Raw genomic sequence first — 24,787 nt, 5'->3', positions numbered from 1 at the left:
TTTATCTATTGAAAATAATAGTATTGGACTTTATGAACTAAGAGCGTGTCATAGCCAGAAATACTTCAATCTATAAAGGTTTAGCAGATCCAGAGATTATCTCACACACTCACAAACTTTACCTCTATATGATATTAGTATAGAGACTTTTATCTATTGAAAATTAATCATATCGTAGTATGTACGTCAATTACTAAGCGAGTTTCGTCATGCAGGTATATTAGAAGATTGTGTGTGATTGTACTTGTCAAATTATAATTCCATTTTCCGTCGCATTCCTTACTCACTCACTTTCCTTGAGGTTAGAATATCTTCGGTTTTTATTGAACTATGATTCTTTCAAAAAAGTATCATAAATATTGTAATATCCATTCCAACACTTGAAACTTTTAGATTAGTGAATAATTAGTTTGTATGGTGGGACACATTGGCCGTGACCTTATGCTAGCCATTCACCATCCAATGTGAATGACAACATGCAGATCGCCACCAACACACGGTCAGTTTTATTGGATGTCAAGCCGTTAGCGCTGCAGGCAGCTTATTGGATGGTGAGTGACTAGCATTACCAGCAAAGACGTGCCGCCAATTTTACACTTGGTATTGCGCATAGACGTATGGGGAGAATAATGTTGTACCTCTTCCACCCGCTTCCATTTTAGGTGTAAGGTCATTTAACATCTGGTGAGATCTCAGAGACGTTAGTCAAGGACTAACTAATGGACGTCCAATACAAAAAGGCCTTTTTTAGGCCTTTTTTAGGGACTTCCAAAAATCACGATCCAGAGCCGCCTGTATCCAGCGAATCCCTGCGACTCGCTTGATGTCGTCAGTCCACCTGGTGGGGGTCGCCGTGCCAGCACTTTGGAAACCCAACGTCCATCGGCTCTTCAAACTATGTGCCCCGCCCATTGCCACTTTAGCTTCGCAACTCGTTGCGCTATGTCGGGGACTTTGGTTCTGCGTAACCGAGTTACAAACATCCAAAATTCTAAATATTAAAGATTTTCAAAAAAGGTAGCTAATAATACTTTTTCAAAAGTCAACTACCTATATCTACTTACTACTTACTTATTTTATGTTACTAGCGGACGCCCGCGACTTCTTCCGCGTGGATTTCATTTTTTCACAAATTCCGCGGGGACTGTCGTTGATTTTTCTTAGAACTTCTAAAATGGAACAATTCTATCATACATGATTTTTGCGAAACTTTAACCGTTTACGCAGCGCACGCAGCGTAAGATCTCAATAGGATAAAATACCCCGATTGTGAAACATTCTTCATTGTTGCCCCGCTACTATTGGTCTTAGCGTGATAATAGCCTATATATAGCCTTTCTCGATAAATGGGCTATCAAACAAACAAACTCTTCAGCTTTATAATATTAGCAAAGATTATTATTGGTGTCTCTACCATCACTTCGGATTAATCAGAATCCACTGAGTTGAGCCGGCAAGGAACTCTGACTTTTTATTCTTTACTGGTTAGCCCTTGACTACAATCTCACCTGATGGTAAGTGATGATGCAGTCTTAAGATGAAAGCGGGCTAATTTGTTAGGAGGAGGATGAAAATCCACACACCTTTCGGTTTCTACACGGCATCGTATCGGAACGCTAAATCGCTTGGCGGTACGTATTTGCCGGTAGGGTGGTAACCACCCTAAAGACGGCAGAAGCCTCCCACCAACCAGACCTGGACCAATTAAGAAACCTCAATCGGCCCAGCCGGGGATCGAACCCGGGACCTCCGTCTTGTAAATCCATCGCGCACACCACTGCGCCACGGAGGCCGTCGAAACTGACTTTGACTTTGTTCTCGTGTACATAAACATTATGTTGATTTTGAATTTTAACTAACTTTAAAAAGGAGGAGGTTCTCAATTGATTTGGTATGTTTTGTAATATAAGTAGGATCTAGCTTATGCGCCTTATCTGATTATCTTTGAGTAGGATCATGCATTTATTTTTATCAATAATTATTTTATAGCATGTATTATTACAAAATTCCATTGTAAATAATAACAATCACGATATTGTCTGCAATATAAAGTTATGATTTTGTATGGAATGTGGAGACTAGGGTTGCCAAACGTACTATTTCGGGTCTCCATACTATATACTTATTACTGTAGAAGAAATATATAGTACGCAAAAATGCTATATTTTCAACAAAAATTTCGTTTTAAAACTATATGAACATTAGTTTTTAACAAATAGCGTCTTACTTGTCCGTACTTGTTAATGAATTCCAAACATAAAACGAATAAAATAAAAAAAATAGCTTTTGTTTTTCAAAAATTTAAATATTAAATGTGAAAAAGCATACCTATGCCACACTTATTTCAGAAATAAGTATTGTTTTTTTATAAGTAAACGTCGATTTTTTCCTTATTCCATAAAATGCTATATTCTATTTATGCATGCTATATTTTTTAGAGCTAAATCTGAAAAATACTATATTTTTCTAAAAAATGTTGACAACCCTAGTGGGGACATAACTTGATAAGATTTCCTATCAGTCAAAAAAGATTCGTCCATGAGACGCCATTAATCTAAAGCTTATCATAATCAATGGTCACTTTGTATAGATATTGTATATGTATTTTCGGAGGACGGCTTGACTGTGGTTGTAGTGCAGGCGCGTCTGGGTAGAGGAAACTGAAGGAGCGACAGCAAAGAAGAAGCAGCCTATAGCAGCCGGGGATAGTGTAGCTTCCCAACAGTGAAATGCAAACAAAACAAAAATCAAATCTTTCCTCTTTTTATTATTTGTATCGTCTTTATCGAGTCTCCTCTCAGAATGAGAGGGGCTAGGCCAATAGTCCACCACGCTGGCCCAATGCGGATAAAATGCACACAACTGAAAAGTTGTGCATGCCCCGGACCGGATTCGAAAATTCTTCGGAGAAGAGACAGAGGTCATATCCACTGGGCTATCACGGCTCAGTTTATTAGTATAGATTACTTATAATTTGTCTGTAACTTGTTGCTTAGCAAACAAGCAAGAGTTCGTTTGTTTGTTACGCTGTCACCTTCTAAACTTATAGTAATCATTTGAAAAAATCTTATACCAATAGAAAGCTACATTAAAAGTTCAAGTATTGCTTAAACATATTTAATACAATCATTTATCCTCCTTGTCAGCAAAAGATGTCAAATAACTCAAGTTTTGTATGTATGGACATACAGACATGTAATATAGAGAGGATCTTATGTAAGTCACACTTATCAGCTCCTTGAGATTAAACGGAGATTGGAGATTAGACAACACGCGCCGCGTCTAATCTCTATAATATATCATATTGTATGTTGTGACTGGAAGGTTTTTCCTTTTATTTTTAGTCGAGTGTCTAATGTAAACAGACAGACTATATTACGTCTCTGACAACTTTTATTGAAGGTTTAGCTTTTACAACCGACCACTAATACTGCGGACGTGTCTAACTCTATACTACTGTGTTTTTCAAGCAAATTTAACATTATATGTATAACTTGAAAAACACATTAGTTTCTCTCTATCAACTCAAACACAAACTCAAATTCGCATTCGTTATGTACTAACAGATCCCCTGCGCCCCGTCCCCGTCGCCTGCGCTAAACCGCGGATGGACGGACAGACAGACGGACATGACGAAACTATAAGGGTTCCTTATGGACTACGGAACTCTAAAAATGATGGACTTTGCATACAAACTATCTACCTCTGATTCACCCCCTTATTTAATTTTCGCGAAATTCTATAACCTTCTACGTAATAAGGTTTCAAATCGTGTCAAGTTCCATTTAATTATAACATTGAATACGGACAGATAGACAGACAAACAAAAAATGAAAAAAATATGTTGTTGATTTCAGTATCGATTATGTGAATGCCCTTCAACTAAAATTTTTAAAATATCTTCAGTATACAGAGTTTGACCTGTTACAGTTTTATTTTAAGTATAGATTAGTTAAGAAGTATGGATAAATTACAATTATTTACTAGTTGATATTTTTTTAATTTGATTTTGAGAGACGTGAGCGTAGTGGGTATGACCATTGCCTTCGATTCGGAGGGCGTAAGTTCGAATCCGTTCCGGGGCATGCATCTACAACTTTTCAGTTATGTGCATTTTAAGAAATTAAATATCACGTGTCACAAACGGTGAAGGAAAACATTGTGAGGAAACCTGCATACCTGAGATTTTGCCCAATTCTCTGCGTGTGTAAAGTCTGCCAATCCGCGTTGGGCCAGCGTGGTGGACTATTAGTCTAAACCCTCTCATACTGAGAGGAGACTCGTGCTCAACAGCGAGCCGAATATGGGTTGTTAATGATGACTAGTTGATTTGATAGACCGTAGTCGTACCAATGCAGTCAACGAGTTATTAGCATGTAACTCGTATGGCTTCTGTCCAAAATATTTGGCACACTCAATAAAATAGGTCACTGGCGAATATTGGGTTGCAAACATAACATGACCTAAACTATAATAAAAATAATATTTTAATAGTAGAAAGATGTCAGCACATAATATACAGGGTACTCGGGAGTATTTCTTTAATTAAAATGAATGAGGTACGCAAAATCATTTGAAACTTCGTTACATTAGAGCTTTTATATATACGGATACACTAGTTTTTGTTTCGTTTAAAAATGTCAAATAGTTATGATTTTACATGCATTCAAAGTACGCATAAATATCGACTCCCACTAACCGTCGCGATATTGTACGTGACGTCATCACACAACATTTGCTCGCCCGTTAAAAGTCAATTTCGTACTTCTGCCTTACCTACTGACGAAGTAATAGTTAGAAATGAAAAATTCTTTTTGTGTTGAATAGCCCGTTTAACGAGGTAGGCTACATAACTTTAACATTATTCATTGCAGTGTCTGTCTGTAATTTCAAAATAACTTTTCAAGTGCTTAAAGCTATTTACAGGATACTAAAACATACTCAAGTTTTTTAAATTTTTGTCTGCGTGTCTGTCTTTCTGTTTGTCCGTGCTAACGTAGCGTATCTAGGATTATCTCCTAAGGGGGGATCGCCCCCGACCAAGAGTGTGTAATTCTTATTATTTGACATTTAAAATATTTTTTTTTTAAACTTGTATCAGTATTTAGGAGTCCCTAATAGAATTCCAAATCAGTAGAGAGTCCTAGGGTGGGCACAGGTCCATTCTAGGATGCATGCAAGTCTGGAATTGCACATAGACTAACTTTACACCGGCATTCCCATGCTATAGGTTTGTATTATATCTGGATATATTGCATCGATTTTCAAAATTCTTGTACCACTAGAAAGTCACGTTATTTGCGAGTGTCATGGGCTATATTTTATCCCCTTATTCCCCCGGGAACGGGAACTACGCGGCGTCAGCTAGTAAATGATAAGAATAGTGAGTGAGTATTTTAGTATAATAGTGAGTGAGTATGATAAAATGTTCTTAGGCTTATGAGATTACAAGTGAGGGTAATCATTAATTGTTGACATCTGCGAGATAATCTATGTTACGTTAATTAGCCTTTTACAACTTGCTGTAAATATAAATACCTACCATCGTCTTATGAGTGGAAAGTTTTGTAAAATTCTAGACTACTAAGCATATATTATTATTAATATTCAACATATGGGCTGTGTATGTTGAATTTTTTTAAAAGAAAGAAAGAAGGTTTAAGAAAATGTTTATTTTTCGCTGTTCTAGCGAGTGTACCACAACGCAATGTCGAGGTTGTATTGGTCAAAACGACCAATGTACAATTTGCGTCTATGCGCTAGAACCTTACGTGTATACTGAGGTGTTAAGCCTAAGGTGGGCAATATTTAAAATGGCTATTATTACTCGTACTAAAGTTCAAACCCTGAAATGTTCTTTATTCTGTTTCAAGGTGACGAGATGCCGGTAAGGGACGGCGTGAAAAGGTCCCTGGTCGGTGTCATCGATGATGGAACGAAGACTGTCCGATTTGTGGTAAGTCGTTTACGAATATTTAAAAAAGTCTGTAAAATATATAAAAACCTGTAAATTGAATATAATTTTTTGTAAGCCGATGAGCGCCCGATGTTTAGACTCCTTTTCCAATTATATTCTTCCATTCACTTGCCTGTATCTAGCTGTTTCCCACAATCAGCTTATCGTCGTCTGTCCATCTAACATTGGCGTATCTAGGATTATTTCCTAGGGTGAGCCTGACCCCCGACATCGAGTCTATTATTAGTATCATAATAGAATTCCATATCGGTAGCCCAGAATCCTAGATGGGCACGGAAGAATATAGAATTATGACACCTCTATATACGGCTATGACAAGAGCCGTGGGGTCGCTTTTCCAACACCTTAAGACCAATATCCATCGGCTTTTTAACCGACTTCCAAAAAGGAGGAGGTTCTACGTTCGGCTGTATGTATGTTTTTTTTTTTTTTTTTTTTTATGTATGTCCAGCGATAATTCCGTCAATTATGGACCGATTTTGAAAATTCTTTTTTTGTTTTGTAGGGTTTACTTCCAGGGTGGTCCCATTTTTTTCATGTCAGGATCTGATGATGGCATCCTGGAGAAATTGAGAGGAACTTTCGAAAGTTGTAGAGACGGCTAGTACGTTTGTTAGTGTTTCCATAAGGTATTTTAAACCACTACAACTTTATGAAGGTTTGGAGTTGGTCTGATGATGGAGCCGAAACACAGACGATGGAACTCGTCAAGGATTTACAGCAGTCACCTTTTGTTTGGGCTTGATTAATTTGTATTGATGAGTACTTTCCACCTATATGGGTTGTGACTGTATTAAGGGTCTGGTGATGAAGACGAGGGACAGTGAAGAGAACTCCTCGACGGTTCACAGTAGCTACCTTGTGTTTGGACTTGATAAATTTGTATTGATGAGAACTTTCCACCTAGAAGGATTGTGACTGTATTAAGGGTCTGGTGATGAAGACGAGGGACAGTGAAGAGAACTCCTCGACGGTTCACAGTAGCTACCTTGTGTTTGGACTTCATAAATTTTTATTGATGAGAACTTTCCACCTAGATGGATTGCGACTGTATTAAGGGTCTGATGATTAAGACGAGGGACAGTGAAGAGAACTCCTCGACGGTTCACAGTAGCTACCTTGTGTTTGGACTTGATAAATTTGTACTGATGAGAACTTTCCACCTAGATGGATTGCGACTGTATTAAGGGTCTGATGATGAAGACGAGGGACAGTGAAGAGAACTCCTCGACGGTTCACAGTAGCTACCTTGTGTTTGGACTTGATAAATTTGTACTGATGAGAACTTTCCACCTAGATGGATTGCGACTGTATTAAGGGTCTGGTGATGAAGAATTGATAAGAACTTTCCACTTAGATAGGTTGTGACTGTACACACGCAGTGGGTATGCTAACACTAAAAATAAAAAAATAAAAATTTTAATAAAAAAAATTCAACCGACTTCCAACTCAAAAAATATCTTTAACTAAAAAGCAAAAAATAACATCCTACCTATGTGCTACCTTCTGATCAGTTTGAAGGCGGTGCCAAGCCAGTGTCGTGTTTTAATTAAAGCTGTTTCTGGAATAACCACAGAAATTTTGTAGTTTAAACGTATTTAATTAAAACATCACTGGCTTGGCACCGCCTTCAAACTGATCAGAAGGTAGCACATAGGTAGGATGTTATTTTTTGCTTTTTAGTTAAAGATATTTTTTGAGTTGGAAGTCGGTTGAATTTTTTTTATTAAAATTTTTAGAACTGTGTGCTTATTGCCACTTCAGCTTTGCGACTTTGATTTATGTCGGTGACTTTGTTCCTTCTACGGATCTCCTCATCTCTGATTCGATCACGCAGATATACTACGAGCATAGTTACTCCATTGCTGATTGTCTGAGTCTTCTCATGAGGCACATAGTTGACTAACAATGAATATGATTATCAAACAAAAATTAAAAATAAAAATCCTGTGAGTGGCTGTATCGAGCACACTGCCGGGTATTTACATAATAGCGATGATGAGTTTTTAAATTGTATATAAATTAGGAGTATGCTAATAGTATAAGCAATTTTGTAAAAGTAACAGGATATATGCGATCATTACTTTCGGAGCTACAGGGATTTAAAGGGTCAGATTTGCGACGCTGCCACGGATCCCTGAAAACGCCCTATACAAAATGGCACGAATCAATGACGTCGTAGATCATAATGATCGTTAGATTTGTATGGGCGTTCAACAAAATTACAAATATCTTTGTTATTATTTTATAATCTTATTTATTTTACAAACATCCAGATAATATTTTACGTATAAATTAGTTAACATTGGCCCTTATTTACCCGAATGTCTTATAAAAATGTATATATTCAAACCTAGTCATCATCCCTATTGATCTTCTCATGCCTAAACACAGACGTAAACTGGGCTGTCACTCTTTGCCTGGCCCTTCTAAATGTTAACCCAGTTTTCCTGATTCCTGTCTACAAAATGCTAAAATTACGCTATTTTAATTAAGCTTGTCTTAAAATAAATCTGTTGTATGAATTTAAAGGTATTCGTAATTCGTTCATTAAAGCAGGTTTGCATTGCGGTATTTTAATTACTGTCAGCTCGTTCTCGCTCGCGTTAACTCTGTCTCAAAGCGATCTATAGAAGTTTGCACGCGCAAATAAATACACCGTCTTGTTATGTTAATTATCGAGTGTGTGACGTGTGCTAAGGCCCGCGCACATTGATGTCTTATTGCCTCTCTGTAATGGCTTGAAGAAATATATTTTGGTAACGCGGTATTCTCGTTTTTGTTCTTTCAAAAACGAGAATGCATATTATATAATAATTGACATAGAATCATAATAATTGACGGATCAAGTAATTGGCCCATGTGGTGCTAAGTGGATATCCATTGCCTATAAACAGTGCCGTGCACTTCTTAGATTCAAAAATGGCACTGCCTACCATAATGACTCAATACAAAATATATTGGACCACAGAATACATAGTTGGGCAAATTTTCTATTTTTTGCTTGTAGTGCATACCTTAGCTTAAAACTCTGTGCACGCCACTGCCTATAAACAGAGTAACATATCGCAGAACGTGCAAGGAACACTTATAGACTAATCCAGACTATTCCTGATCTGACCTCAGATTAATGAGTTAAAGGCGATGGTTTTCCACTTCACTATTCGTGGGTTCCATTTTTTATCAGTTTTTGGCAGTGTAATTATAAAAAAAATCCCAAAACAGTGTGCGTTGGCCTTTAGAAAACCGGTTTGCTGCGTTACAAGATATTCTGTTTCAATGTTAAATATTATTGTATTGTATTATTATAAATAATATTCAATTTTATATGATTGATTTTCCTCTATCTCTATATAGACCTTTATAGCGAAGTTCTTATTTATTTAGGCGGACCTACTCGTATATTGGAGCTCTTGCGAGGGCTAATTTACTTACACCACTCTACCGGCGAAAACCTACTGCTAATAAGATGAAACACTTGACTTTTAGAAATCCGTATGGGTAAACTACCTTTCATGCTGGCTCCATTCTTATTGCAATGCATAATCACTAAATATCACTGTACAGGCCTTTAGTGTACGTGGTCCGAGACATCTCGTGACATGAGGGACATATTGGTAATATATTTATAGCGGCGAAATTAAAATATATCAGTCTCTCTTTCGTTGCGATATGTCGACAGTAAGGCTACTGTTTCTCAGCTCCGCTGCCTCGCTCCGCTTCGGTGGACTGGCAGCCTAAGTCTTTTTTCATCGACAGAAAAAAAACATGAGCGTGATTTATACGACTGAAATAAAACTTCTCTCTTTTGCTCCTACCGTAATGTAACTCTCTTCCTTTCTACCTTCGTTAAGCTGTGTCTCCTATTCAACGTCTGTTCTCCTCACCAGATCACACTTCTTGTAACGCCAAGCGTAAAGAAGTTTTACGTTAATATTTTCTTTTGCAAATGAAAGATATTTTCCAATAAAAGCAATGTTTTGTTTACAGATATATGAAGCTGAGAGGTCCGAGGAGTTGGCATCGTACCAGCTCGACAAAACCGAGGCCCAGCCTCAGGAGGGCTGGTACGAACAGGACCCTCGGGAGATCTTGCACCACATCAAAACGTGCGCGGAGAATGCCGTTGACCAGCTCACTGAATTAGGTACGGAGACATTTATATATTTATATAATTTATTTATATTGTCTCTAGTGCAGTTTGTAGTACTGTTGTTGACATAGAGGTCCTCGGTTCGATTTTCAGCTTTTTATATATTTTATATTTTCTGAATCGGCGTAGGTCCGGTCTTATGGTAGGCGTTGACCGTGGCTATTTACCACCGGCAAAGTGATTTAACCGTAGAAGCCTTCAAAAGTATCATCATTATCATCATTAGCCGATGGACGTCCACTGCTGGACATAGGCCTCCAAGCATGGACCTCCAAGCGCAACGGTCTCGAACCGCCAGCATACAACGTCTCCGTCTAACCTGCTTGATATCCACGGTCCACTTAGTGGGGGGTGGACCAACACTGCGTTTTCCGGTGCGGGGTCACCAGCACCGTGTGACCCCAACGCCCATCGGCTTTTCGAACTATGTGGCCTGCCCATTGCCTCTTCAGTTTCGCGACTCACTGAGCTATGTCAGTGACTTTGGTTCGTCTGCGGATCTTCTCATTTCTGATTCGATCACGCAGAGAAACTCCAAGCATAGCTTGCTCCATCGCCTGCTGAGTACTTCAAAGGTATAGATAGATAAAATAAACTTGTCCCTGTTCCAATTAGTAAGCCCGCTTCCATCTTAGACTGTTTTGTGGCATATTTAGATGAGATCGCTGTCAAGAGCTAACTTGTGTCTCTATGTGTATTGTCATTGAATAAAAAATAAAAATACAGTTAGAGTAAACACACACACAGTACTCTATGTATGTACCAATAATTAAGGTTGTATTTGTTGTATTGCGTGTGTTTAACGCTTTGTATGTAAATGGCATTTATAGTTTTTTTTTATTGTTATCATTATAATTTACACGGGCTTTTTAATATACAATTTACTTATTTATAGTCTGATTTCATAAAAACCAAGTATTACATGTGTATTTATTTTTCTAGGTTATTCAAAAGAAGATATTATAACGCTGGGTATCACAAATCAGCGGGAGACAACGATAGCATGGGATAAGTTCACAGGAGAACCTTTACATCCTGCCATATGTAAGTTTAATGTAATAGTTGACTTATTTTTTATTTAAAACATTTCCGTCGCCCATTTTTACATTAAGTGATGATTCAATATGAACCCATATTAAGCTCACTGCTGAGCTTGAGTCTCCTCTCAGAATGTGAGGGGTTAGGCCAATAGTCTCCCACGCTGGCCCAATGCGGATTGGCAGACTTTACACACGCAGAGAATTAAGAAAACTCTTAGTTTGCAGGTTTCCTCACGATGTTTTTCATTCACCGTTTTGAGACTCTTAAGATGCACACAACTGAAAAGTTGGTGGTGCATGCCCCGGACCGGGTTCGAACCTACACCCTCCGGAATCGGAGGCAAAGGTCATAGCCACTGGGCTCACGTGATGATTATCTCAGTTAGAATCTGAGGTTTAAATTCCATTGCATAACCTTGAGATAAAAATTATATAGCCTATGTTAACAGGGGCATTATTACGAATCTTTTGACATCTTTATACATTAAAGCGGTTGAGAAAATTAGGCGTTACGTACATTCTCGTACATAGACTGCCAAAATCATTACCCTTCCCTTTGACTTCGCCGTAGTCGGGTAAAAAATATGCTATGGTGAGGCCCAAAAATAACTGTTTGGTTCAGTACTTAGCCAGTGTGGTCATCTGATCATGAATCCTGAGTGCTGGGTCGAACTAAGAAATGTTGAGCTAAAAATTCTCAGTCCGGAGTTCTTAGTAAAATGTAAAAAAAATCTATGTGTTTCAGTGGATAAATAACCAAGGGCCCTGGCGCAAATAAAAAAATGGGCCTCACTACCATCAAAACTGGTTAGGTTTTATCAAGTAACGTTTTGATGGCCTCTGTGGCGCAGTGGTATGCGCGGTGGATTTACAAAACGGAGGTCCTGGGTTAGATCCCCGGCTGGGCAGATTGAGATTTTCTTAATTGGTCCAGGTCTGGCTGGTGGGGGGCTTCGGCTGTGGCTAGTTACCACCCTACCGGCAAAGACGTACCGCCAAGCGATTTAGCGTTCCGGTGGGATGCCGTGTAGAAACCGAAAGGAGTGTGGATTTTCAACCTCCTCCTAACAAGTTAGCCCGCTTCCATCTTAGACTGCATCATCACGTACTATCAGGTCAGATTGTAGTCAAGGGCTAACATGTAAATAAAAAAAAAAAGTAAAAATATTCACCAAAACTTTTTCGTTTTCGATTTTTTCTAAATTCAGTTCGATTTTCTGGTAAGGATTCAAGGGCCTCTGAGCTTGAGGGACCCGGGGCATTGTACCGCCTAGCTTAATGTGTTCCCTATCCACCCCAGCATGGAACGACATACGAACAGACAGCACAGTGGACGCGATACTGGCCAAAGTTCCCGACAGGAACAAGAACTACCTGAAGAACATCTCCGGGCTGCCCATCAGCCCGTACTTCAGCGCGCTCAAGATGCGCTGGATGAAGGACAACATCAAGGCGGTACGGCGCGCCAGCAGGGACAAGCGACTGCTGTTCGGTACTGTGGACTCGTGGATCGTATGGGTGAGATTATTTTACAATATCTTTTTTATTTCGGTTTTTTTTTGTTTTTTTAATTTATTTAGTACCAATATTAGTCACACACAAAAGTAAAAAGAAAAACAGTGGACAAGGAAACACTTATCTCTATAAGAGATCTCTGCCAGTGACCCTTGGCAGAGGGAGAGGTTGTAAACAAAAGAAATGGATAGGTACAACAAAAAAAAAACCAATATCTAAAAATAGGTGGTCTCATTATAGCGTCTTTTTTTCCAGAATCTAACAGGCGGACCCCTTGGGGGTCTTCACATCACTGACGTAACAAATGCGTCAAGAACTTTACTCATGAATTTAGAAACTTTGAACTGGGACCCTATGCTATGTAGGTGAGTATTTGATTTTTAGACTTTACACAGCTTGAATCAAAAAAATAATATGAAACTTTATAGTTCAAGTAGGCTTAATTTACACACACTTTTAAAATCAGAAAGTTTGACTATTTGTTAAGACTGTACAGAAGGGTTCGGAAGGCAGGTCCTGCTGAGAAGAGCCGGCAAGAAACTCAAAAGTTGCTCTTTTAAAATCATCATTCTATACAAAGTTTATTATCATTACATACTTAAGAGCGCGCAGCGCGTCGGTACGATATGGATAAAGTTCGAAGCGCAAACGAGACGCCGAATTATGACTTTCACGTGAGTGAAAAGCACGGAGCGATTGACGCGCGACGCAAATTTTATGACGTGAGCGCCAAAACCATTTTTACCTAATTGCAAGTAAATTAAACACAACGAAAAACAAAATGGCCATGTTCAAGATATATACCTAATTTTCTATACAAAACCAAAATTTAAGAAAATAAGTTTGCTTTTCCTGAGATTGAAAGCAAAATGTGAGCAAAACATGTATTTTTCAAAAAAATAAACTATCGAGAAAAGTTTTACAAATTGTGTATATTGTATAGTCATAAGGAAACTAACACTTTGAAATATCATTTACCAAAATATCAGGCTCCTAACTTTTCCAGATTTTTTTCCAGAATCTGAGATCCAGAACCATTTGTAACCACCAAATTACATATTGCACACTCTTAATTCTAACAAAGGAATTACATACTTAAGTGTTAGGACTTGGCAACACAGGTTTATCACTTAAACAATGGTAATACAACGGGTGGGTTTTGAACCGAAGGCTGTCTCGGACTTTAATCAATAATCAGGAGTGATGCCACTAGCCAACCTATAGCAACTTAATAAATACAACTGAACTTCCCTGTTTCAATCCCTTAAGGATATTATAATAAACTAGCGGACCCGGTCAAGCTTACCTACCCCTTAGCCTACCCCTAACCTTCCCTACTCCCACCCTACCCCTACTCTACCCCACTCTATCTCTACTCTACCCCTACTCTAAAAAAAACTCTAAAAACCATAGTGTACTTCACTCACCGTTCTTGAGATATTTGCGCTTAGCAACACATGTCTGTCAGTATACATAAAAATATAATTGAAGTATTTATCTGTGTTTTTAAAATATCTGAGTTTTCTCAAGTGCTTATAGTTATTTAACACAAACAAGTTTTTTTTTTTATTTTGTCTGTCTATCAAAACTAATCTTATGGTTAAACCGATTTTAATAAAAATAAAAATAATTTATATAAATACTTACTATAGAAATACTTTAAGATTACATTAATTAATTTTCATCAGGTTATTCGGCATCCACCGAGATTCGCTGCCTCAGATTCACAGCAGTTCAGAAATTTACGGCACAGTCAAGGACGGATCAATATTAAACGGAATTAGGATATCAGGGGTGAGTTTTATTTAGATCTTTTATTGATTTCCTAGAAGATATATATAAAAAACTAGCGGACGCCCGCGACTTCGTCCGCGTATATTTCGATGTCAACTTTACTACTACCCCTACCCTACCCTACCCCTACCCTACCACTACCCCAACCCTACCCAACCCCTACCCTACCCTACCCCCACCCTACCCCTACCCTACCCCAAACCTACTCCTACCCTACCCCTACCTTACCTACACCCTACCCCTATCCTACCCCTACCCTCCCCGTACCCTATCCCTTTCCTACCCCTATCCCACCCGTACCCCTATCCCACCCGTACCCCTATCTCACGCCTATCCTACCCCTACCCTACCACTTCCCTATCCTACCCGTACCTCTACCCTACCACTACCGTACCTCTACCCCTACCCTACCACTACCCTAAACCCGGTCCTAAACCTACCCTACCCCTACACTACCCCTACGCTTCCCTACCCGTACCCTACCCTACCCTGTAACTTCTCTATCTTACTCCTACCCTTAGCAAAATCGGTCCAGTCCCTCGAGAGTGGTGGTATGATCAAGAGAAATAGAGACTTCTATGCTAACAATATAAAGAGGTAAAGTTCGTGTGGTTGTAGGAGGTAATCTCTGGATCTACTGGACCGATTTGGAAAATTGTTTTACCAATAGAAAGCTACGTTATTTGCGAGTGTCATAGGCTATGTTTGATCCCCATATTCACACGGGAACGGGAACTACGTAAATGATAGCGCCGGGCGTCATATAGCGGAATTTCTGCGGCTTTTAGAAATTTTGTATTATCTCCGAAACTATTTAAGTAATTAACATACTGTAAAGGGCAAATCTTATCTCCATAATATCCTTGTGATTATTAAATAATTTATTTTAATAAGGATTAAAGTTTAGTTGTATAAATAATTACGTAAACCTAAGTATATAAAATAAATAATTTTTAAAAACACAAAAGGTACTATATCTGCTAATATATAGAAGATAGATAAATGGTGGCGCGGACTTTTTTGTAGGACTTTTAAAGATACATAAAGTCTCCATACATTAATTTCAATTTTACACAATAGTTAAGGCAGCGCATGCGAATAAGTCTGTTTAAGAGGTTTTTCAGTCCGACCTGTAAGAGAAAACCCGCGATAACTCAGTAGTTAAATATGATAGAAATATAAAATATAGCCTATAGCACTCCCCGATAATGTAGCATTCTACTGGTGAAAGAATTTTCAAAATCGGACCAGTAGTTCCGAAGATTACCCCATTTAAAAAATGTGACAAACTTACAAACTTACAAACTTTACCTCTTTATAATATTAGTATAGATATATATAGACTGTTCGAAAATAAGATACATTGCTTGAAAGCGCTCATAAAACACTTTATTTGCAGCCAATTTCAATCCAATTTCAGCCAATCATGTAAAAACTTGTCAATTTCTGAGATATTGAGATTAAAACCGAATCCTTGAAGTGATTTTTGTTGCATTTTGTTTATTGTTTTCTGTTAAACAAGCAATTACTATAAAACCGTAAAATAAATACTAACTATAGACTACCTCCCTGCCAAATTTCATCTTTGTACGTCAAGCGGTTTTTGAGATTTCGTAAGAATGACCTTTCGCATTTATATATTAAGAAGACGACGACCGAACATTATTTTCCCCGTTTTGGCCACATTTTTGATTGGTGCTTGGCTCCTATTGGTCGTAGCGTGATGTTATTTAGCTTATAACCTTCCTCGTTAAACAGGCTTTTCAACACAAAAATAATTTTTCAATTCTAACCTAGTTCGTCAGTAGTTAAGACAGAAGTACGAAATATCCTATAACGGGCGAACAAATGTTGTTTGATGACGTCACGGCGTTAAACGCGAGCTGATCACCGCGCGCTCACTTATAAGTCTATATCTCGGGAATTAAATTAACATATCGAAATAATTCTTTCAAGAGTATTTTTTGTTTTTAACGGAGAATACAGAAAGTTAACATTAAAAAATAGTGAACATTATCCAACTTATTCAGATTTCTTCGCGATGTTTTTTCTTTACCGTTTGAGACACGTGACATATTGGAGGTAAAGTGCCCTGAACCGGATTCGAACCTGGGCTATCAAGGATTCATAATATATAATTTATTATTGTAGATTTTAGGCAACCAGCAGTCAGCGCTGGTGGGTCAGAACTGCCTCCAAGCCGGTCAAGCCAAGAACACGTACAGGAGCGGCTGCTTCCTCCTCTACAACACCGGCACGCGGCGCGTGCAGTCCACTCACGGGCTATTGACCACCGTCGCCTACAAACTGGGGCCGAACGCTCCCGCTGTATATGCTTTAGAAGGTATGTACTATGTTTGTTTTCGACTAGCAGACGCCTCGCGGTTTCACGCGCGTGGTTTCCGTCGCCGTAGAAATATGGAGATGAAATATAGCCTATAGCACTTGGGGATAGTGTAGCTTCCCAACAGTGAAATATTTTTCAAATCGGTTGAATAGTTCCAGAGCCTATTCAAAACATAGAAAGAAACAATCAAATCTTTCCTCTTTATAATATTAATATAGACTAGTGGACGCCTGCGACTTTGTCCGTCCTTAGACCTCCTTAATCCGGTCCTGTCGCAAAAACCTCAGCAGATGTCTCCTAACTATAAACTTCCCTGCCAAATTCATCTTTGTACGTCGACTGGTATTCGTTATTTTGTGATTCATGCTTTAGATTACTAGTAAGTAATAACTTTTCCCTTCTCCTTTCTCCTCTATTTGATCATTAGGTTGCAACTGAATCAAGTAAACAAAGGAGATTCATTTAATTAAGAGTAGAGAGATTCTTTCCGATATCCGAATTTCTCACAATTGTATTTCTCACAATTCCTTACCTACTATTTTTATTTCCAATTCATTAATTTTGTTATAATTTTTCAATTACATAATTTTGTTGTTAAAATGTATCTTTAAAGCAGAAACAGCTGGTAAAAAACTCAGTATCCTTAATAAGGTGCACCGGACACGGACCGGCAGCTTCTTACTTTTTTTGTTTTTTTTTATTTTCTACAAGTTAGCCCTTGACTACAATCTCACCTAATGATAAGTGATGATGTAGTCTAAGATGGAAGTGAGCTAACTTGTTAGGAGGAGGTGAGATTGTAGTCAAGGGCTAACCTGTAAAGAATAAAAAAAGACCCTAGAATTATGGGAAACTACCGAGCATCCTGTATATAGGCCTAAAAAGACTCAATCTTCGTACTACAGGTTCGATAGCGGTGGCCGGTGGAGCGATGAAGTTCCTCCGCGACAACCTGAAGCTCATCAAGGACGTGGCGCAGGACACGGAGCACATCGCCGGGCAGGTGTTCTCCACCGGCGACGTGTACTTCGTGCCCGCGCTCAACGGCCTGTACGCGCCCTACTGGAGGAAGGACGCCAGGGGGTGCGTGCTGCGTACTATAGCTATGTGACGTCATCACTAATTATGGCTGAAAGGCCTAGTTAAAATACTGAAGTCGTCCGAACTAGGCATAAGGGCCAGGCTCAATAAGGTCAGGTTATAATACACAGGTCTTTAAACGGCTTATTTATGGAAACGTATGTGTTGACAGATTGTCGGATAGCGAAACAGTCGTTGGTTTTCAAAAAGGCTGGCAAAGTGTGACATAATATGCATAATATGCCACCCTTCTCGACCCTTTATAGTTGGGCACAAATTACATAATTATTAATGTAGGTATTTGCGTCGTCAACAATGAATGGCCTATTACCTCAGACTAATTAGATATAGACCTGCCTCGCAAGATATTATTTTTCTGTCAAAGTATATGATCAACGATCTTATGTGATTATAAACACTGTCTCTAAAGAATCGATGTTTCATAGTTTACAATCGTGTCCGTCGGTTAAAAACCTCCGTAAAAATACATTTTTGTGTAGTTATATGGTGTAAAAATGAACAAAAACTGCTAGTTTAGTATAAGATATGTGTGAAATCCAAGCTCGTTTTCCTTAGAAAATGGCAGAAAATTTTGTTCGTGAATTTGGGTGCGATACTAGTCCTTATGTATTTAGTCTGAGCCTATCACACACGTTATGTAAAAAAAGACTTGTTGGAAGAGCATTCCACATTATAAATATAGGGTGCGTACTGTACCTATATGACGTCATCGCAAATTCAATATGGCCTATAAGACACTCGATTGTTTGGTGGTTATTAATTACTATGGACGCCCTGCGACTTGGGCATTGGTTTTTTTTTCATTTTGCAACACCTCTAACGTTTAAAAATATATGTTTTACGTCGGAAATTCTCATTATTGTTTTTGTATCGTGCTTTATGTTTGATAGGTTTGCCTAGAGGATGAATTTACTCTTGTTTCAAAGGTAAAAAAACGTTCGTTTCACTTGTGAAAAAAAACTTGTTGGAAGAACATTCCACATTATAATAGACCAATGCTGATTGGAGTTAAATTGTCCGATCTTCGTTATACATATTTAAGAGTAACAATGCAAAAACTGTTTTTTTATAAAAAACTTTATCCATTGTTCCCTTATACGAGACTATGATTGAACACTCACTGTGATAAATATGGTAAACTAGCAAACGCCCGCGACTTCGACTTAGACTTCGTCAATCCGGCCCTCTCACAAAATCCGTTCTTAATGGACATCTACTACCTATAAACTACTTCCTTGGCAAATTTCAACTTTGTACGTCAAGTGATTCTCGATATCGTGATGAATGATTATCGCATTTATATATTGAGGTTTATTAAACTCCTGTGTCTTGGCAATATTTTTAAATCAATCTGTCAATCTGTTTTTTATAGTATAATCTGCGGTCTAACTGCGTTCACCACGAAGAACCACATCATACGCGCTGCCTTAGAGGCGGTCTGCTTTCAGACCAGGTAAATACTATATTGAATATTTAAATACTAACCACCCACTCATCTTCCCTGCGTAGGACAAAAGCTATGGAACTTTCAAACACCACAGTCTATTATTATTTACAGTCCGACATTATTTTCCTTTAGAATAGATAAGTTTTTAATTACTTAAACTAAATGCAGCTATGTGACGTCATCATAAATTCAATATGGCCCATTTAGAAATGATTCTATTATTTTTTTAACTATTCCATATTTGACATCGATCTTCTACTTTGATGTACTTTGATGTTTTACTTAAAAAGCTTTCATATACAATATGCTATAAAGTTTCCAGCTGATGCATTATTCGGATTCTTTTTTTTTTACAACAGGGATATCCTCGAAGCCATGAACAAGGACTGCGGCATGCCGTTGTCGAAACTCCACGTGGACGGCAAGATGACTTCCAACGACTTGCTGATGCAACTGCAGGCTGACCTTGTAGGAATTCCTGTTTGTAAGTTATTATTATATTATGCTTTACAAGTTAGCCCTTGACTACAATCTCACCTGATGATAAGTGATGATGCAATCTGAGATGGAAGCGGGCTAATTTGTTAGGAGGAGGATGAAAATCCACACCCCTTTCGGTTTCTACACGGCATCGTACCGAAACGCTAAATTACTTGGCGGTACGTCTTTGCAGGTAGCCATACCGCCTACCGCAAAGCCAGCCAGACCTGGACCAATTAAGAAAACCCCAATCGGCCCAGCCGGGGATCGAACCCAGGACCTCCGTCTTGTAAATCCACTGTGTATACCACTGCGCCATAGAGGCCGTCATTTTACTCAACCACAAGTTCTTGTCAATCTATATTTCACTTCACTCGCCCTTAGACCTCCTTAATCCGGCCCTATCGCAAAATCCGTTCTTAGCGGATACCTGCAAACTATAGACTACGTCCGTGCCAATTTTCATCTTTGTACGTCAAGCGGTATTCGAGATTTCGTGATGAATGACCTTTATTCTGTTCTTTGCATGCCCTCACAATATGTCAGTCTGGTTTTAGGCAACACCATCAAGTGGACTCCTTGGTCCGTCAATTGTAACCATAAGGTTACATATAAAGTGTTTGTTACAGTGCGTGCCCAATCGTGGGACATGTCAGCGCTGGGCGTGGCCATCGTGGCGGGCCACTCGGTGGGCGTGTGGAGCTGCGACCGGTGGCGCCACCACGCCACGCCGACCGACACCTTCCTGCCGACCACCACTGACGACGGTGAGTGACCACGACCACATATTTTTATCCAAATATGACACATAGATTATAGAACTAGCGGACTATTACTACAGCTCCATTCGCGTGGAATTCTGTTTTTTTTATAAATCTCGAGGGAATCATGTATTTTTTCAAAATGAAAAGTACCAAGTGTTTTGCTCCAAGGCCCAATTTATCCTCTAAACCAAATTTCATCTAAATCGGTTCAGCCGTGAAAAAGTAATAAATTTTCGGCTCTTTAGCGTTCTTTAACGCGATCAGAGCGTCATGCAATTTGGTATTACACACACAAACCATATGGTTTAATTTTTTTAGAAGACTATCTGGTAGGATATTAACGAGTAACTAGATAGATATCCCTATTGATTTTTTAGAATTTCTTTGTAATGTGAGGGTAAAGGTAATGTAACCTGTACATTACCTTTACCCTGGTTAACAACCAGCTGGCAACTCGCTGCCATATTTGTGTTAGCTTTTATTATTATTTTTTGGTTAAATAATTTGCTTAATTTTATAATTGATTATTATTTTTCATTGTCATTATTCAACAATTTAATCAATAGGACACTTAATGAAAATGTAATTTGCAGTTTTAAGTGTAGTTAATTTTTTAACTTTGACCGGACAAAGGATAACAATGCTTATTGATTATGATGCTACAATATACCTTTAAGAGACGGCTTCCTTTAGCACTTTAAGTTTACCTATGCATAGATTATGAATGTTGGTTTATTAATAAATAAATAAACTTTGTTTCTTCACCAACAGACCGCGACGCGCGATACACCAAATGGAAGATGGCGGTGCAACGCTCCCTCGGCTGGGCGTCCACCAAGAAGTCCATCACGATGACAGGTCAGAAAAGAAAACCTAGCATTTACGCGGGAACTCTAACACCGCCCGACAGCAGGAAAAACTCCGACGTAGCCCAAATCATAGACGAGATAAACCCCGCCCCCGACGACGAGGGCATAGACATCGAAGAGTTGATGCAACATTCCGCGCGAAAGTTCTCGATATTTGTCCCCTTAAAACTGCCGAAAGACGAACACACAATACTAGACGACGCGGAGTATTATATGAACAAAAAGGAATGCGACTACGGCATGTGCCAGTGTTGCAAGCCTGAGAGGAAACTGCAAACCAATTGGAAAACCATAGAGGAAATCATAGAGAATGAGCCAGAAATCATTTTCGATAGCGAGGATCAGCCGCAAGTGTGCGAATCGAAGCAGGATGAGGCCTACGAGCCGCCGGTAGGGGGCGTTGTCAAAAAGCGGATACACATTAAAAGGATACCCGCGATTTTTCGAAACATTAGCAATAAGTTCACTAATACGTCGCCTACGTGAATAGGCGAATGTAAATGTAGATAATACTTAGTAAAGGATTCGTTCGGTCGTCGAATCAAAACCACGGTCTTGGAGTACTTAAAGGCCTCATCGATACTAATATAAAGCTAAAGTGTTTGTTTGGTTGAACGCGCAGGACTCTATATCTCAGAAACTACTAGTCGGATTTGAAAAATTCTTTCAGTGTTAGATAGCCCATTTATCGGGGAAGGCTATAGGCTATATATTATCCCCGTATTCCTACGGGAACGGGAACCACGTGGGTAAAACCGCGCGGCGTCAGCTAGTTAAATATAAAATATGGAAAAACAATTAAGTAGATATTCTTATTGTGGGAATATGGAATATGGAAACAATTAAGTAGATATTAATATTGTGGGTATAAGTTATTTCACTTTGCCAAGGTTCGCAAATATGATCATTTATGGATATTAGGTTATATTTTACTCGGCCTGTAAACGTCCTAGACTCAACGTCCTGCTGACCTGAGGTCTGAGTTTCATAGTGTTATGCCATAATTTATAATTCATTTATATCAATTAGGCTTAGTTTACAAGCACTTTCGAAACGTCAAGTAATAATATTATTAGATAATGGTGATATTAATTGTCGAAAACTTAAAATTCCATAACGCGCCTTGGTCCGGGAAGAACCCACAACAAACTTAGCCAAGGTTTTTTTGTTTATCACCATTTTCCAAATATATTAGACAAATGTGAAAATAGAACATACTCGTATTTCTAAAAGCCTCGGTCTTTTAGCCTTCAACCTGTCTCTCACAGAACTTTTACAATCACCCACACTCCATGGTGTCATTACTAAGTTCCCATGAAGAAGTCTACAGTAAATACACAATAAAATGAATGCCATTTACTTACTCCAAGCCCGTGGTCGGAACTAATATCGGAAAAATTAGACCTAGCTAATAAATTAAACAAAATTTAAAGGGATCTGCATGAAATCATAAACGAAAGGATCGCATGTTACATACATTAAAATGGGTTTACTGCAAATCAGTGTTTTATGTTAGACAATGTTTGGATTTGTTGCTGTCACTGTCTTACAATATAAAAGAAAAGGTGACGACAATATTTTTCTATAAATGGAATATCATAATTAATATTATATCTTGAGTATTTTTGCTCGTATGTATGTACTTAATCCTTAGATCTCTTAGTTATTTGCCGATATATAAAACAAATGAATAAATGCTTCAAACACTGTCTAACTTAAAATGCCTATGTACGGGATGATTAAAATACGTCTGAATTCGCTCAAGTAATTTGTTATTTTCGTACTTAATTGTTTACCGTCCCCGCAAGAACATCGAATATTTTGATAAAATTCGTTGATATTTTTTTTTAATTTCTCGCGTATAACATCGAATGTTAAAGGTATTATTATTTTAAGGGTGACTTGTTATTCGTTTTACAGCGACTCCCCAATACATCAAATAATATTAAGTAAAACTTAATATTATTTAATAGCTTAATTGATATAAATAATAAATAGCTATTATGTTATTTATGTAAAAACTCTATCATTTGCCTAAAGATACTCTAGTGGGGCTAAGATATGCGCCACGAGATAACAATATAAAAGAGATGGCCCAAATATTATATTGTCCAGGCCTGGTCTAAGTACAAATGCTGAAATAAAAGAACACAAAATATTAAATGATTTGTCTACGAATTCAGTTTTAATTTAACGAAATTAATATTAAGTCTCTTAAATAAATGAACACCAAGACAGATAATAATGGCGGATTGATTTCAATTTGAAGTTTTGTATTAAGACTCATGTGTCAAAGTGACATTTGACAAACGGCTAAAAGGGCGCCATCTTGTAATACCTCGATATCTTGGTTGATTATCTTGTTTTATTAATTTATTTCCTTTATAATAAAATCACTGTATTTTTTTTGAATTTTAATGGTATATGGTACATAGACTAGCCTGATATGAACCATCTCCTTGTTCTATTTTTGTATATATGTCGGTTTCTCTTTTGCTCCATGGGATAGGAGAAAAGATAACGCGATGTGTAGACAAACATAGACAATTACATTTGGCGCACATCTAGGCCCACATATCGGTAATACTATGGCGTCGATGTAAGATGATAAAAAGATTACTTCCTGGGTTTTAGATAACATCATTTACTAACCTCTGAACTTTAAAGATATCGAAGGTATGTGTCTATAAAAACGTAAAATACAGTATTTAACAAATCCCACTGGAGCCATGAATTTTTCCTGGATAAAAAAATCTTTCTCAAACGTCAAATTCAAAATACATTTTTCCAAATACTAACTGGTTCCAGACAAATCAGTTCAAAATTTTCAACTTCACAATAACAAGTAATGAATCCAAAACAAGTAAATATATTTAAATTAGCAAATCTACATATATAAATATCTATAAAATATTGAATTAAAATTTATATAACATATACGCCATCTTATTGTTCATTTAGACTAAGGATCAATTTATTATCCCTCTGTCTAGACAAGGCAACAAATAATGGTTATTCAATATTACCAGTATAGTATAATCAACATTTGTTTTGTTGTTAAATAATATTGGTTATTTTATAACAACAATCTCATCAAAATTGTAATTAGCTATCAGAGGTATGCCATAACTTATGAGTTATCTAAAGCCCTGTAAAATTTTGTATTGTTGTTATATTTTATTTAATAAAATACTGTAAACGGCTCACGTACTTAATTTTTAAGGCTTAAAATTTAAAAATAAATGTATTATTTTACCTACTACAGGTTTTTAATTTTTTTCTTTCACACTTCAATTTCAT

The 24,787-nt window shown here is 37.9% G+C and overlaps 1 protein-coding gene across 4 annotated transcripts in view; it reads left to right on the top strand.

Annotated features, from left to right (window-relative positions):
* Window positions 1-24,787, top strand: part of LOC112055023 (glycerol kinase) — a 46,033-nt gene that overhangs the window by 14,870 nt on the left and 6,376 nt on the right. For 3 of the 4 annotated variants that reach the window (XM_052887224.1, XM_052887222.1, XM_052887223.1), the window contains exons 2-13: window positions 5,874-5,956; window positions 9,968-10,124; window positions 11,073-11,174; window positions 12,471-12,688; window positions 12,941-13,050; window positions 14,374-14,479; window positions 16,631-16,823; window positions 17,732-17,909; window positions 19,300-19,380; window positions 19,734-19,858; window positions 20,484-20,621; window positions 21,390-24,746. In XM_052887224.1, coding sequence (XP_052743184.1) covers window positions 5,882-5,956; window positions 9,968-10,124; window positions 11,073-11,174; window positions 12,471-12,688; window positions 12,941-13,050; window positions 14,374-14,479; window positions 16,631-16,823; window positions 17,732-17,909; window positions 19,300-19,380; window positions 19,734-19,858; window positions 20,484-20,621; window positions 21,390-21,973 — 2,067 coding nt within the window. In that variant the 5' untranslated portion in view covers window positions 5,874-5,881 and the 3' untranslated portion in view covers window positions 21,974-24,746. Of the gene's footprint in view, window positions 1-5,873; window positions 5,957-9,967; window positions 10,125-11,072; window positions 11,175-12,470; window positions 12,689-12,940; window positions 13,051-14,373; window positions 14,480-16,630; window positions 16,824-17,731; window positions 17,910-19,299; window positions 19,381-19,733; window positions 19,859-20,483; window positions 20,622-21,389; window positions 24,747-24,787 lie in introns of those variants that run through there. The other variant, XM_052887225.1, reaches the window with a different exon arrangement.

This window comes from Bicyclus anynana, chromosome 18 (assembly GCF_947172395.1).
Source record: "Bicyclus anynana chromosome 18, ilBicAnyn1.1, whole genome shotgun sequence".
NCBI classification, from domain to species: Eukaryota; Metazoa; Arthropoda; class Insecta; order Lepidoptera; family Nymphalidae; genus Bicyclus; species Bicyclus anynana.
The sequence above is the reverse complement of the archived record's forward strand: the minus strand, read 5'-3'. Positions and strand labels throughout refer to the sequence as shown.